At 41.5% G+C, this 11,864-nt stretch overlaps 2 protein-coding genes across 2 annotated transcripts; one reads left to right on the top strand and one right to left on the bottom strand.

Moving 5' to 3' along the window:
* Positions 1-1,601: 1,601 nt before the first annotated feature.
* On the top strand, positions 1,602-5,749 carry mnx1 (motor neuron and pancreas homeobox 1). Its single transcript, XM_077624703.1, has 4 exons — positions 1,602-2,162; positions 2,716-2,717; positions 4,537-4,697; positions 4,922-5,749. The coding sequence occupies exons 1-4, from the start codon at positions 1,666-1,668 to the stop codon at positions 5,204-5,206; spliced, it is 945 nt and encodes a 314-aa protein (XP_077480829.1). The 5' UTR covers positions 1,602-1,665; the 3' UTR covers positions 5,207-5,749.
* Positions 5,750-6,070: 321 nt separating this feature from the next.
* Positions 6,071-11,642, bottom strand: nom1 (nucleolar protein with MIF4G domain 1). Its single transcript, XM_077624702.1, has 11 exons — positions 10,387-11,642; positions 10,201-10,313; positions 9,936-10,131; positions 9,541-9,864; positions 9,334-9,444; positions 8,791-8,949; positions 8,590-8,717; positions 8,387-8,519; positions 7,830-7,961; positions 7,646-7,755; positions 6,071-6,829 (listed from the first exon to the last, which is right to left on the bottom strand). Exons 1-11 carry the CDS (start codon positions 11,428-11,430, stop codon positions 6,667-6,669), a joined length of 2,613 nt encoding a protein of 870 aa, XP_077480828.1. The 5' UTR covers positions 11,431-11,642; the 3' UTR covers positions 6,071-6,666.
* Between the last annotated feature and the right edge of the window lie 222 nt (positions 11,643-11,864).

Genomic DNA, 11,864 nt, shown 5'->3' on the forward strand with positions numbered 1-11,864 from the left:
AGATCAGTGTAACATTAAAATTGCACATTTTTTTCTTCCCTATGAAATGAGTCGCCCCATCTTGCCATCCTTCATCGTGCCCACGATCATGCACTGACGAGCAAGGTGCGCAATTAAACCGCGATCTTTCAGCGGCAGAGCGTCCGCTGACTTGTTGATTTCCCCTGAGCAAATAAAACGTCGTCGGTGGCGCTGACGAATGAGGCAAAACTAATCAGCTTTATTGGGAGACAGGTTAAGGCCAACGGGGGTGTCAATAATTCTCGCGGTGACCTCCCTCTTCCATTAACTTTAAGTGGCTTATTAGACAAACCCTCCATTCCATCGGCCCGGATGGAATGAGATTCACTAAACGTTTACTTTCCGTTTTCTCTTTACTATTTTGGGGGGCTTCCACTTAGTATTGGGATGTGTATCAAGTACGTGACGTCATTCATTTTGGGCACAGGTTTATGACCCTGTTTCTATATATTTCTATTTGGGCGACAGCAGGAGAGCTTTTAGGTGGATTTCCCAATTGGCCTCCACCTCTTGCCTGTTCTCATGTGTCATTTGTCTCTTGCTTCCTGATGCTTGCCGATGGTAATGATGAGCAAGTCCTCTTTCTAAATTGGCCCGTGTCTGCACTTTTCTTTAATTTGTCATCTAAATCCAATTGGGGAAAGTGACAGTTCACCTTTCACGCGACAGGCATAAGTCAGCTGTGGAAATGATTATTTGAAAATGAGACCTGCATGTAGCCTCCAATATTCAGCTGCCACTGCATTGAAATATGTTTAGGAACTGTATTTTTTTCGTTTTTGTTTTTGTGAATGAGTTTTAAGAGAATACATATTTTGGGAGTGTTTGAAAACATCTCATAACTTAGGGATGATGTACTTATGTAGAACATTTATGTTAGTTTACATGAACATGTAGTTTTGCATTTTTTTAAATAGAACATGTTGACATAAATCAAAAATTTAAATTGTGTCCTGTGTTTTGATTCTATTTGGATGAACAAAAAATATATTTTACAATCATGTTTGCAAAACAAAGTGCATCATGTAAATATATATTTTTTGCATTGAGTAAAAATAAATATTCATTTCTAAGTTCTGGAAAAAAATAATGTTAATTAATAATAACCCCACTTTAGTCATCTTTAACTTGTAGCCATTTAAAATCAAATTGATGAGCAAAATATATACATTTTCTACACCTGTGGGAAACAATTTGACACTTTTAAATAAATTATCATGTTTTGCAGCTCTAAATGCATTCAAACATCCCCCATTCGAGCACACTGTAATTTCAAATAACACTAATGATCCCAATACTAATATGTGTCTCCAAAAAGGCGCCTCGTGTGACCTTGAGGGGTGTGAAATCCTTCCAATGTGCTGCACTTTAATTCCTTAAACGAATATTAACGATGACGCTGTTAGTGTAAAATACGGCGTCTCGTTAAAACGTGTTGAGTATTTTTTTTTTTGTATCGGCGCGTGAGCTCTAATGGAAATGAAGGCCTGGGGGCGGGGTTAGTAAGAGGGGAGGGGGTCTTTAGGAGGGGGGTCTCGCTCCGTCCAATCATCATCACCGGACGAGCATTAAGTGTCACGCCGTGCTCCGAGCTCCCACTCGGGATCCCATCCCAACTTCCGCGCGGTACTCTTTCCCTCCGAGATGGAGAAGTCAAAAAACTTCCGCATCGACGCCCTGTTAGCGGCGGACACCCCCAAAGTGCAGACGTCCCCCCTGGCCCTTGTCACGAGCCCCGGCAGCGCCGATGCGGGCTCGGAGCTGGGCAACCCGGGGGAGTCTCTGCGCGCGGAGACGCCGTCCCCTCCGCGGATCTCCGCCCTCGGCCTCATCCCCAAGCCGGGCTTCTTGAGCGGGCCTCACGGGATGGTGGGGCTCCACCCCCAGAACGGCGGCGGAGGGATCCCCGCGCAGGCGCTATACGGCCACCCCATGTACGCGTACTCGGCGGCCGCGCTCGGCGCTCAGCACCCGGCCTTGTCCTACGCCTCCTACCCGCACGGGTCCCACCATCAGCACCACCATGGCGGCGGCGGGGACCACATCAAGCTGACGGCCAGCACCTTCCAGCTGGACCACTGGCTGCGAGTGTCCACGGCTGGGATGATGCTCCCAAAAATGGCAGATTTTAACTGTGAGTAGTATATCGCAATGAATTCTTGGATTAAAGTCACTTCAATATGAATAAATATATTAAATAAGGAGAACATTAAATGGGAACCAAGAACATTTTAAAAGCTATAAAAACCTATTTCAGTGTGTTCGACCAAATGTAAATTATGAACTCACAGCACTGGTATACCACAAAAAATAATGCGAATAATCATTTGTGGGTGCTGTAGTAATAATATTATGTTAATATTTGTAAAATTCGCCTCCCCCTTATAAAATAATGACCTGTTAATTCTCATTAAATGAAAATAATGATTGTCCTGATGGGACTAGGTGGAAGTCAAAATAGAAAGCTTGTAAAAGAAAACTACACAAAAATTAGTATTTTTTTCCCCAAATTCTGAATGTATTATGGATATTTAGAGAGTTTTTATGATCTGTATATGGCATTATTTTTGTATAGTTTATAGAATCCAAGGGCTGGGCAAATGTATGCAAAATCAGTGCAAAGTGTCGTCTGGATTTTTTTCCACAGCTCTTACCATTTTTCTCCTGAATAAAACGTACATGATATTTTTAAAGCTGTACATCGACTAAAGATATCATAACAATACGCACATACGTTTGACAAATATATGTTGTCGTTTTGTATCAGCCTGGGTCTCAAAATGCTAATGAAATGCCAATTAGTTTTCATTTTACAAACAAGTCACTCATCCATTCTGGCTCCAAGTACAAAAATATAATAACAATAAATTTGAATTATTATATTACTATGGCCAATGTGGGAGCAAATAGGCAACATTTTCAAATGAGACAAGGAAAAAAAGTGTGTATTGTTCTGAATAATTCAAATACGAAACTAAATGTTTTTGTCTACATCCAAAAGTATTTACATTTTCCATATGGCCAAGATCTTTATTACAATTATTTATTCATTTGAACTAACGATAATACACAATGGCTGTCATTTTTACAAAAACGTGCATAATTGCCTTTTTTAAATCAACTGGCCTGGTTTTAAGGCAAAATGTCTTCATATATAAATTAGATTTTTTAATTTAACTATTACAGTCTATTGTAAAATTGACTATTGATCTTGGTTGTTGTTTTTTGTTCAGCCAAACAATATGTAGATACATTTTTATCATGGTCAATCATTTCTATTTGGATTTTTAAACATTTAAAAAAAATAATGTGTTTATTTCTTGACCTTATTATTGAATTTGCACTTCTTGAGCCAAAAAAAAGACAATTGGCTGATAATATATATCCAAGACTGCAATTTTAAATAGGTACAGTGGAAGATTTCCTCCTGTATTGAAAAGCTTCAATTAGTATATTATGTATTAAGTCTCTATAGAACTAAAAAAAATTCAACAACAGACTGTCAATCTGTTTTGGTCCGAAATATACTTTCGATAAACACGTAGACCCTAAACGGTGCTTAAAAAAACACCCCAAACTATATGTGGGTGTTTGTCCAGTGGAGCTGAATGATGGAGTGCACACATACAAGGTGACACAGATGGATGATTTTTGGGAGAGGAACTAAAATGGACAGATAATGGACAGTGGGAAAGTAGCGGTGGACTGCGAAAGCCACAGTGGACATGCGACTTGCTCACCGCGCACACTGCCCTTTTTGTTCGCACTACTTTCTAACAGATTTGGGTCAGAAAAACAGTAGGCGCTGGATCTAGTTCATCCTCTATGTGGACACTTTCATACCCTGGCAGGACAAACAGAGACAACATGACATCACGGGACAAGAATGGGAGAAAAATACATTGAAATGATGCCATGTTGTAATGCTGGACGTTATTAGGCCTCAATTTGGTATTTTTTTTAATAGTAAAAAATTTGATGTATTACAAAAACATCTAGGAAATCTAACATGATTTGAAATTTAGCTTCATTTTTTTGCTATTTGTATTTGTTTTGAATATTTTTTGGGTGAATAAAATCTGATTCATTTGCCTTTATAGGTTAAGCCCGGGGAATTATTATATATTAAGCATACATATTAAATTAGTCATGCATATGTTGATATTTGGGAATTATTAGGCTTTATTTCTGTTGTATTTTTGTGTGGTTGCTTTGATAGTATGAATGTACTGTTAATGATTAGGTCGCGATGGGAAATGAGTGTTGCCGGTTTTAAAATTTTAAATGTAAAAAAAGGTAAGATTTTGGAGAATTTTGAATTCTTTCACAATAATTTTTAATGATTGGGTTTTTGCTGTTTTAGAATGATTATAGTTGTTTCCGGACATCATACCATCACCTGGTGCTTTATATGCCAAACTTTTAACCCACAAAATGCAAGACCAATTGTTCAGAGGATAATCAACTCCCTTCTCCAAAGTAAAGTGCTGTCTTTTTCTATTCTGTGCAAAGCAGCCCAAGCGCAGTCCAACCTGCTGGGCAAGTGCAGACGGCCGAGGACGGCGTTCACCAGCCAGCAGTTGCTGGAGCTGGAGCACCAGTTCAAACTCAACAAGTACCTGTCTCGACCCAAACGCTTCGAAGTGGCCACCTCTCTCATGCTCACAGAAACACAGGTACCAACAATCACTAGCTGTTCTTCTCATTACTACTTAATCTCATCATCAATCCACAGTAATTCTACCCATTTTGAGTATCAATTTCTCTATTATATATCCATCCATCTGTCTGTCCAGTCCATGGTAGAGCATATCACTCTTCTGTCAATGTGACTTTTCAACTAGCCATTTTTTTGTTAAAAATTCTTCTTAATTGTTTTTTTTAATTGGTTCCCCATAAGGTGAAGATCTGGTTCCAGAACCGGCGCATGAAGTGGAAGCGGAGCAAGAAGGCCAAGGAACAGGCAGCTCAGGAGGCCGAGAAGCAGAAGACCGGGAAGGGCGACAAGACGGAAAGAGACTGCGAGCAGTCGGACTACGAGGGCAGCAAGTTGACCACGGGCAAAAATGGCAGAATACGAGACTTGAAAGACAGCGACGACGAGGGCGAACGCTTCCTCTACAACTCCTCGGACTGTTCTTCGGACGACGAGCGCAATCGAAGCTGCCTCAGTCCACAGCCTTGAGGGAGGATGAGGACTTTGCATGGAAGCCTTTTTATCGTCAACGTTTTTAATCCCCAAAAAATATATATACAATGACAAAACAGGTCAAACATAAGCCATCTATTTGCATAATTTGCCATCACGTCAATCGGAAGTGACATCATGATATCAGTCGAACTGAAGGACACAAATGCATTTTTGTATATAGTATTAGCATAAAGTGTGATACAATTGAACAGTAACTCACAATGTATGCAACTTGACAAGGATATAGGTCTTATTTTATAGCACATTGAACTAAGTTAGGATTCTGCGACTTTTTAAATTATACTGTAGGATGAATTAAAAAAATGCCAAATACATTTGATTCATAAAAATAACAACTACTACTTACGCCAATTTAGGTCTATGCAAAACTGATTTTTTTAACTTCATTCCATCCGCTTTGATCGCAAATCTCTTGTTTTACGTTGGCCTTATTATAACAAAAACAAATTCTGTTTATTTTTCTATACTGTATTTATAAAAGAAAAACATGCATGCAGAATTGTGGTCTCTCAAATAGTGTCAAATAAATATTGTGCATTTTTTTTTGCAAACGTGTGTGTGTGTGAGTTGTAGCCAAGGTTTGATTTATGGCGTCGGACACATGCAGCCTTGTGCGTTGACAGCTCGGGGTCATGGGAATGACTGTTAATGGTGCTGTCGGATGTGTGCAAACGTGCCGTGTGAGCAAACAGCAAGAAGAAGAAACATTTCGCGCCACACTACCAATGGACTCGGACTGGGACACCCGTTTAAAAAGAAAAACAGGAAGACAGACTTGGCATAACTTCACTTTCAGGCTCAATTGGTGTTTGTAATTTAAAAAAAGGAGAATAAATGTCATTTAAGGAATGAGATTTTAATTTCCACTCAATTTTATATCGCCAATGAATAACTTGATGTCACGCTCCAGTTTCTGTGTTAATTCCTAGTTCTGCTATTTGAAACCGTATCTAATTGTGCTTTCATGGGGACATTTGTGGTTATTTTGAGAGTAATGTAAAGACCTTGGCCTTCACACTACCATTATTGCAGAAAAGCCAGTCTTTTTGTCAGAGGTGGTTAAGTTTAGGACCCACCGCTTATCTTCTCAACGTGTTTGTTTTGGCGGCCACGGATCAAGAGTTCAGGCCGGGGTCAGTCCCGACTGGGGCAGGTAAAGGCTGCTGGCTAAAAAGTGGCACACAAAGGTCAGTGTGTGTGGAGCGCACACAGTAAGCCTATTGATCTCACTGTATACCCCTCTAGCTTGTTCACACCTTACTTGAAAGCGTCGCGGCTTGACAGTGGATCGAATCAAATGTAAATGTCTACTTTTGTAAAAATTATCATACACTGGCGACAAGCGCTGTAAAAAATATATTGTGACTCGATGGTCCTCATCATAATTATTACATTCCCTCCATTAAAAAGTGTTAAAGTCTGCACCTTCACTTTTAGAGTTTGACTTTAGCCTCTTTGGAGTCCATCGCCTTGGTGGCGATCACAGCTCGCTCCTTCAGCACGTCGTCTTGCGGCCCGGCGTTCTTCAGCAGGAAATGGCTGATGAAAAGTTTCAGGCCTTCACGCAGCATTGACAACTGGGGCATTCCGGAAATCCTGGCAAGTGGGGAACAAAATGATGGTGAGTGGTCAGCAAACTTAACCAGTTTTATTTATTTACCGTATTTTCACAACTATAAGGCGCACATAAAAGTCTTAAATTTTCTCCAAAATAGACAGGGCGCCTTATAATCCAGTGCACTTTATATATGGACCAATACTAAAATTGTTATCACGATAAAATAAAATAAATCAGTTGATAGGGTACAGCTCTCACAACTACGGCAAGCAGCCCCCGACTCTACTATTTTCCCCGTAGAAAAAGTACTGCGCAGTGACTGATGCAGTGATATAGTTCTTTTGTCAATACATCCAATGGATTGGTTACGCTACCTACTAGCAAGCTACTATTTGTGAATGGATTGTGGCCGCCTGGACGAACGTATAAAACTCAGCATTTTCGATGACTAATTTGGACAATTGTTCAATTCGGACACAGAAAATGAGGACTTTGATGGATTTGTGGGTGATGATAACGTGAGTAAGTTCTAAAATGGCTAAATAAAGTACAACCGAACTCAGTTTTGCTTCTGTTGCCTTTTTAAAAACGTGTTTTTAGCGTGTGGGTGTAGCGTGCAAGAACTATATATCCCAGCAGTCACTGCGCACCGGAAACCGGAAATAGAGTCTGGGGCTGCTTTCTGTAGCCAGCGCTATTGTGGTTCGATATTCATATATAATATAAATGCGTCTAAAAAAACGGTGCGTCCTTTGTGTGTTTAAAATACAGAAATAGCACTCGTTACTGACACTGCGGCTAAAAATACGACGCGCCATATAGTCGTGAAAACACGGTATTTTTATTTCTCCCACCTTGCAAATATGCTAACGAGATCTTCAGGGTCGGTGTCTGTGAGCAGCGGAGTGAGGACTTGACGCAGGAAGCGTACGGTGGCCTTGTCCAACTCGCTGAACTCTATTGCCTAAAATACCAACTTTGTGAATATCCGGAAAGACGAGACGGATTAAAAATGGCACTGTGGGTGCTTTTGCTTACTTTAAGTATCGACAGTGAGAGACACTTGTTCTGAAGGAAGCGTGTCACCAGCTGGCTCGTATTGTTAAAAGCCCTGGCGGGAAGGTTGGGAAGCTCACGGAATTTATCCCACAGGGTGAACTGGAAGGTCATCTGTGAAACATGGAAGCAAAAGGGGTGGAGAAAAAGGGTCAAAAGCAGCGAGAGTAAACGTAACGAGCTCGCGCGTGAAAAGCAAACATTCCCGATCGGCTCTTTGAGGAGGACAATAAGTCGTCGGTGGTTGATGACGTCGGGCTGAGGAGGAAGTGTTGTTGTTTGGGGGCGCCGGGGATAAAAGTGCGAGATGATACCGGCAGGCGGGTCACGCGAGGTTCGGAAGGGGAAGTTAGTGGTTAGTCATTAGCATGCAGACTTATTAGCATTCAATCAGGTGATTGGACTCAATGAATTCTCCCTTTTGAAATGGATTGAATGATCTATTGGTGTCAACATCAGGAAATTAGTTAACTTGGATTAGATTAGAATTCCACTTTGCTTGTTTCTCTAATACTTTTGCTATGTCATGTCTTTGTTACCTGGAAGCGGCGATCATGAGAGCAGAACTTCTCTCCCAGCACGGCGTAGAAGTTGTTGAAGGATTTCTCCTGTAGACAGCAGTCCATCAGCACGTGGACAATCTCCCGCTCCTGTTTGTCCTTCAGGCCCATCCTTCACACAAGCAATGAGATTGATAAAAACGTCTTTGTCAGTGCTCGCACTTCGACGAACCTCAACGCACCTTAGCAGCTTGTCAAACGCATCAATGTAGTCCTCGCTCGTCATGAGCACACAGAAGATGTTCCTACGGACCTCCGTGTTCATCCGCTGCTTTCGAGCCAGCTCCAAGACTTTGGCGGTGAATTGAAACTAAACAAGGATTGCGATTTATACTTTTTTTTTTCTCCTTCGATCTACAATCAAAAGCTGATCTCGTCCTCACCTGTCCTTCGCCGACACCTTTGCTCTCTTGGTTGGTGATCATGGGCGCTCCACTCCACGACGAACCCACGATCCACCAGCGGCCCGTCTGGTCGGCCGACAGCAGGTTTTCCAGAGACACCCGCAATTTCATGTCGCTGCCTTCCGCGCTACGCTTGATCTGGGATGGAAACATTTAACCTTTGAGAGCAATAATAAAAGGACCAAAATCCTCCAAGGGTGGATTTGGTCATTAAAAGTATCTGTCTGGCATCCCACCAAAATTACTTGTTTTTTAAAGCAAATCTTTGTCGCCGCCCGGTGGCCACCATGTAAACTGTCATTGAAATAACTAACCTAAAGTGATTTGAGGTGAAGATTTAAAGCACATTTGATTGCCTATGTTTAAGTGTAGTGATCAAAATGTATTTATTGTTATAGTTGTTTACAGCAATATTACTTTTTTGGTTAACAAATGTACATTGGTAATGATGGAGGAATTTTTCCATCTATTTTAGCTGTTAGTTTGAGTATAAAATGTGACAGATTTCAAAGAGGAACCCACCAGACTCCTCTGCAACTTTTTCAACTTCTCCACAGGCTCGGGATCATAGCCCGGAATCTTGCGCATGTCGTTGTTTTTCAACGCCAGCATTGTTTCCAACATGAAACGCACCTAAAAATATTCAAAACATCAGGGTGAGAGTTCGGTTAGTCCTTAAACCATGACTGTTATTGTATGTATTTGTCTCATTCGCCTGAAACTACGTACTCTAGTTTGATCCTGAAACTTAGTTCCAACGTCAGTTGCCTTGCGCTGTGCTTCGGTAATGAGCTCCTTGAGGGCCAAGGCGTCGTCTTTCCTCAGCGAGAAGCCGACGTTGCGCAGCACAAACAGCACCAGCTCGATATCCTTCTCGGCAAACGCCGCCACCAGGCGGCGTAGGATGTCGAAGATGAGTAGCGAGTGCACCACCTGGAAATTGTAGAGGTGTGCAACGATGGCGACAAGGTTGTCGCACTCTTTGCCTCCGCTCGGGTACTTGTACGTGTCGTCCCACTGGCGTACGACCGTCTCCAGGAAATGGGCTCCTACCTAAAATAAAGTCGATTTTTTTTTAGCTTTGTTTCATATTCAGGTTTAGATAAAATTCAACAAATCGTTACCTCCAAGCCCACAGCGTGATGAAGGATGCTGACCAACAGAATGTGTTCCATCAACAGACGGTCGGGCATCAATGCCGGTGTGACGCAAGCCGCCAGGAGAACCTCCGTCAAAGTATCATTCATGTCCTTCCTGCTGTGGTTCATGTAGAATGTCTCTAGCTGGCTGCTTATGGATGACATGTTGGGCTCGCTCAGCCTGAAAAACAGCAAAATGAATCAATGACGCTTCTGGATTTTGAAAAACTCAAGTCCGCCATCTTGATACCTGTTTAAGAGTCCTTTCACATTTTTCTTCAGCTTTCCCAGCTCAGCTTTTCGTTGGTCGCTTCCCTTGTCACGCATTTGAGGAGGCACGTACTTTCCTGTCCCCGAAGTAGCCTAAATAGGAAAAAACATAAAAGAGTCAAATAGTGCACATGACATCATAATGTAGCGTGAACTGTGATCTCACATTCTTGGAATTTGATTCAGAAGTCACTTCTGCGTTGTCGTCATCGAGTTTCCTGTCCATTGCCTCGTCTTCCTCGCTTGGTATTACATCTTCATCTTCATCATCATCATCATCATCATCCTCCTCACTTGGTATTAAATTGTCCTCCTCAACATCGTCTTCTTCATCAGCCTCGTCCTCCTCGCTTGGTATTACATCATCCTCCTCAACATTGTCATCATCATCATCATCATCATCATCATCATCATCATCATCACCCTCAGCATCCTCATCCTCTTCTCCTTCCTCCTCATTTACATCTTCTCCATCACTCGCCCCGTCCTCTTCATCGTCATCCCCGTTAAGCTGTTCAAACTTGTCCTTGGCAAGATCCATGTTATCGTCACTGTCATACATCCCCGCGCCCAACGTCCCTGCATCAAGAGCACCCAAAATGTAGTCCAGCCCATCAGCCACAAACGATTGAGGCAGGCTTTTTTTGTTTTTCCTTTTGTTTAATTTCAAGTGGCGCTCTAGTTTCTTTATTTCTCGGTCCTCCTGTTCATTCGCCTCCAAAAGTGCCTTCTTCCTCAACTCTTGGAGCTTGTTGCTTTTCTTCGGGGTCACTTTGGATTTTTCCTTTTGCTTTGCCTTAGGTACACTTCCATTCCCTTCCTCAGCTTTCGCCTCCAAAAGCTTCTTTTTCTTGTACTCCAGAAGCTCGTTGGTTTTATTGGTTTTCTTTTGTGCCATGTTTGGATTTTCTGATTGCTTTGCGTTTATTTTAGACACTTTATTCTTCTGATTAGCAGCTGTTTCACTTTGAAGTTCAGTCGTTTTACCTTGGTAGTGATTTTTCATCTTGGCTTTCTTCATCTTTCGTTTCTCTTTGCGCATCTCCTTCCTGCTTTTCCGTTTGACTGACCTTAAATCGTCATCGCCATCCTCAGCTCCTTTTTCGCCGCTTTCGCTTTTTAAAAAATCGCTCACGGACGTCATAATTTTCTGCAACACACCGTTGCCTTTCTTTCTGTCGCTGCCTCGCTGCTTCCGTTTACGTCTCATGCTAGCAATGTAGAGATTGAATACTTGGCAGATAGTTCGCGATTCGTTCAAAATGTTATCTAAAATACGATCGTCATATTTAGGAAACTAAATAACTTAATATCGACTCACATGTGGCTTCCGACCATGGGGGCATGCATGTAGATAGCACTTGTAAGGCTAGATGTCTAATCAAGGGAGTCAGAGGCGTAAAAAACTGGCAGCCATCTTGAGTCAGAAGAAATCATGTATTCCTCAATGATATACATACGGTTTGGTTTATTTAAAAAAAAATCTAATAACTTGGCAAAGTTTTAAACTTTGCATAAAAATATATATAAATTATATTTTAAAATGAAGTTAATTTACTGCATATTTGAAGTATGTGTAAAACCAATGCATTTGAAAATAATTTCAAAACACCAATAAATATCTATTTCACAATACACCATCCT

This window comes from Stigmatopora argus, chromosome 17 (genome assembly GCF_051989625.1).
Source record: "Stigmatopora argus isolate UIUO_Sarg chromosome 17, RoL_Sarg_1.0, whole genome shotgun sequence".
In the NCBI taxonomy this organism is placed as follows: domain Eukaryota; kingdom Metazoa; phylum Chordata; class Actinopteri; order Syngnathiformes; family Syngnathidae; genus Stigmatopora; species Stigmatopora argus.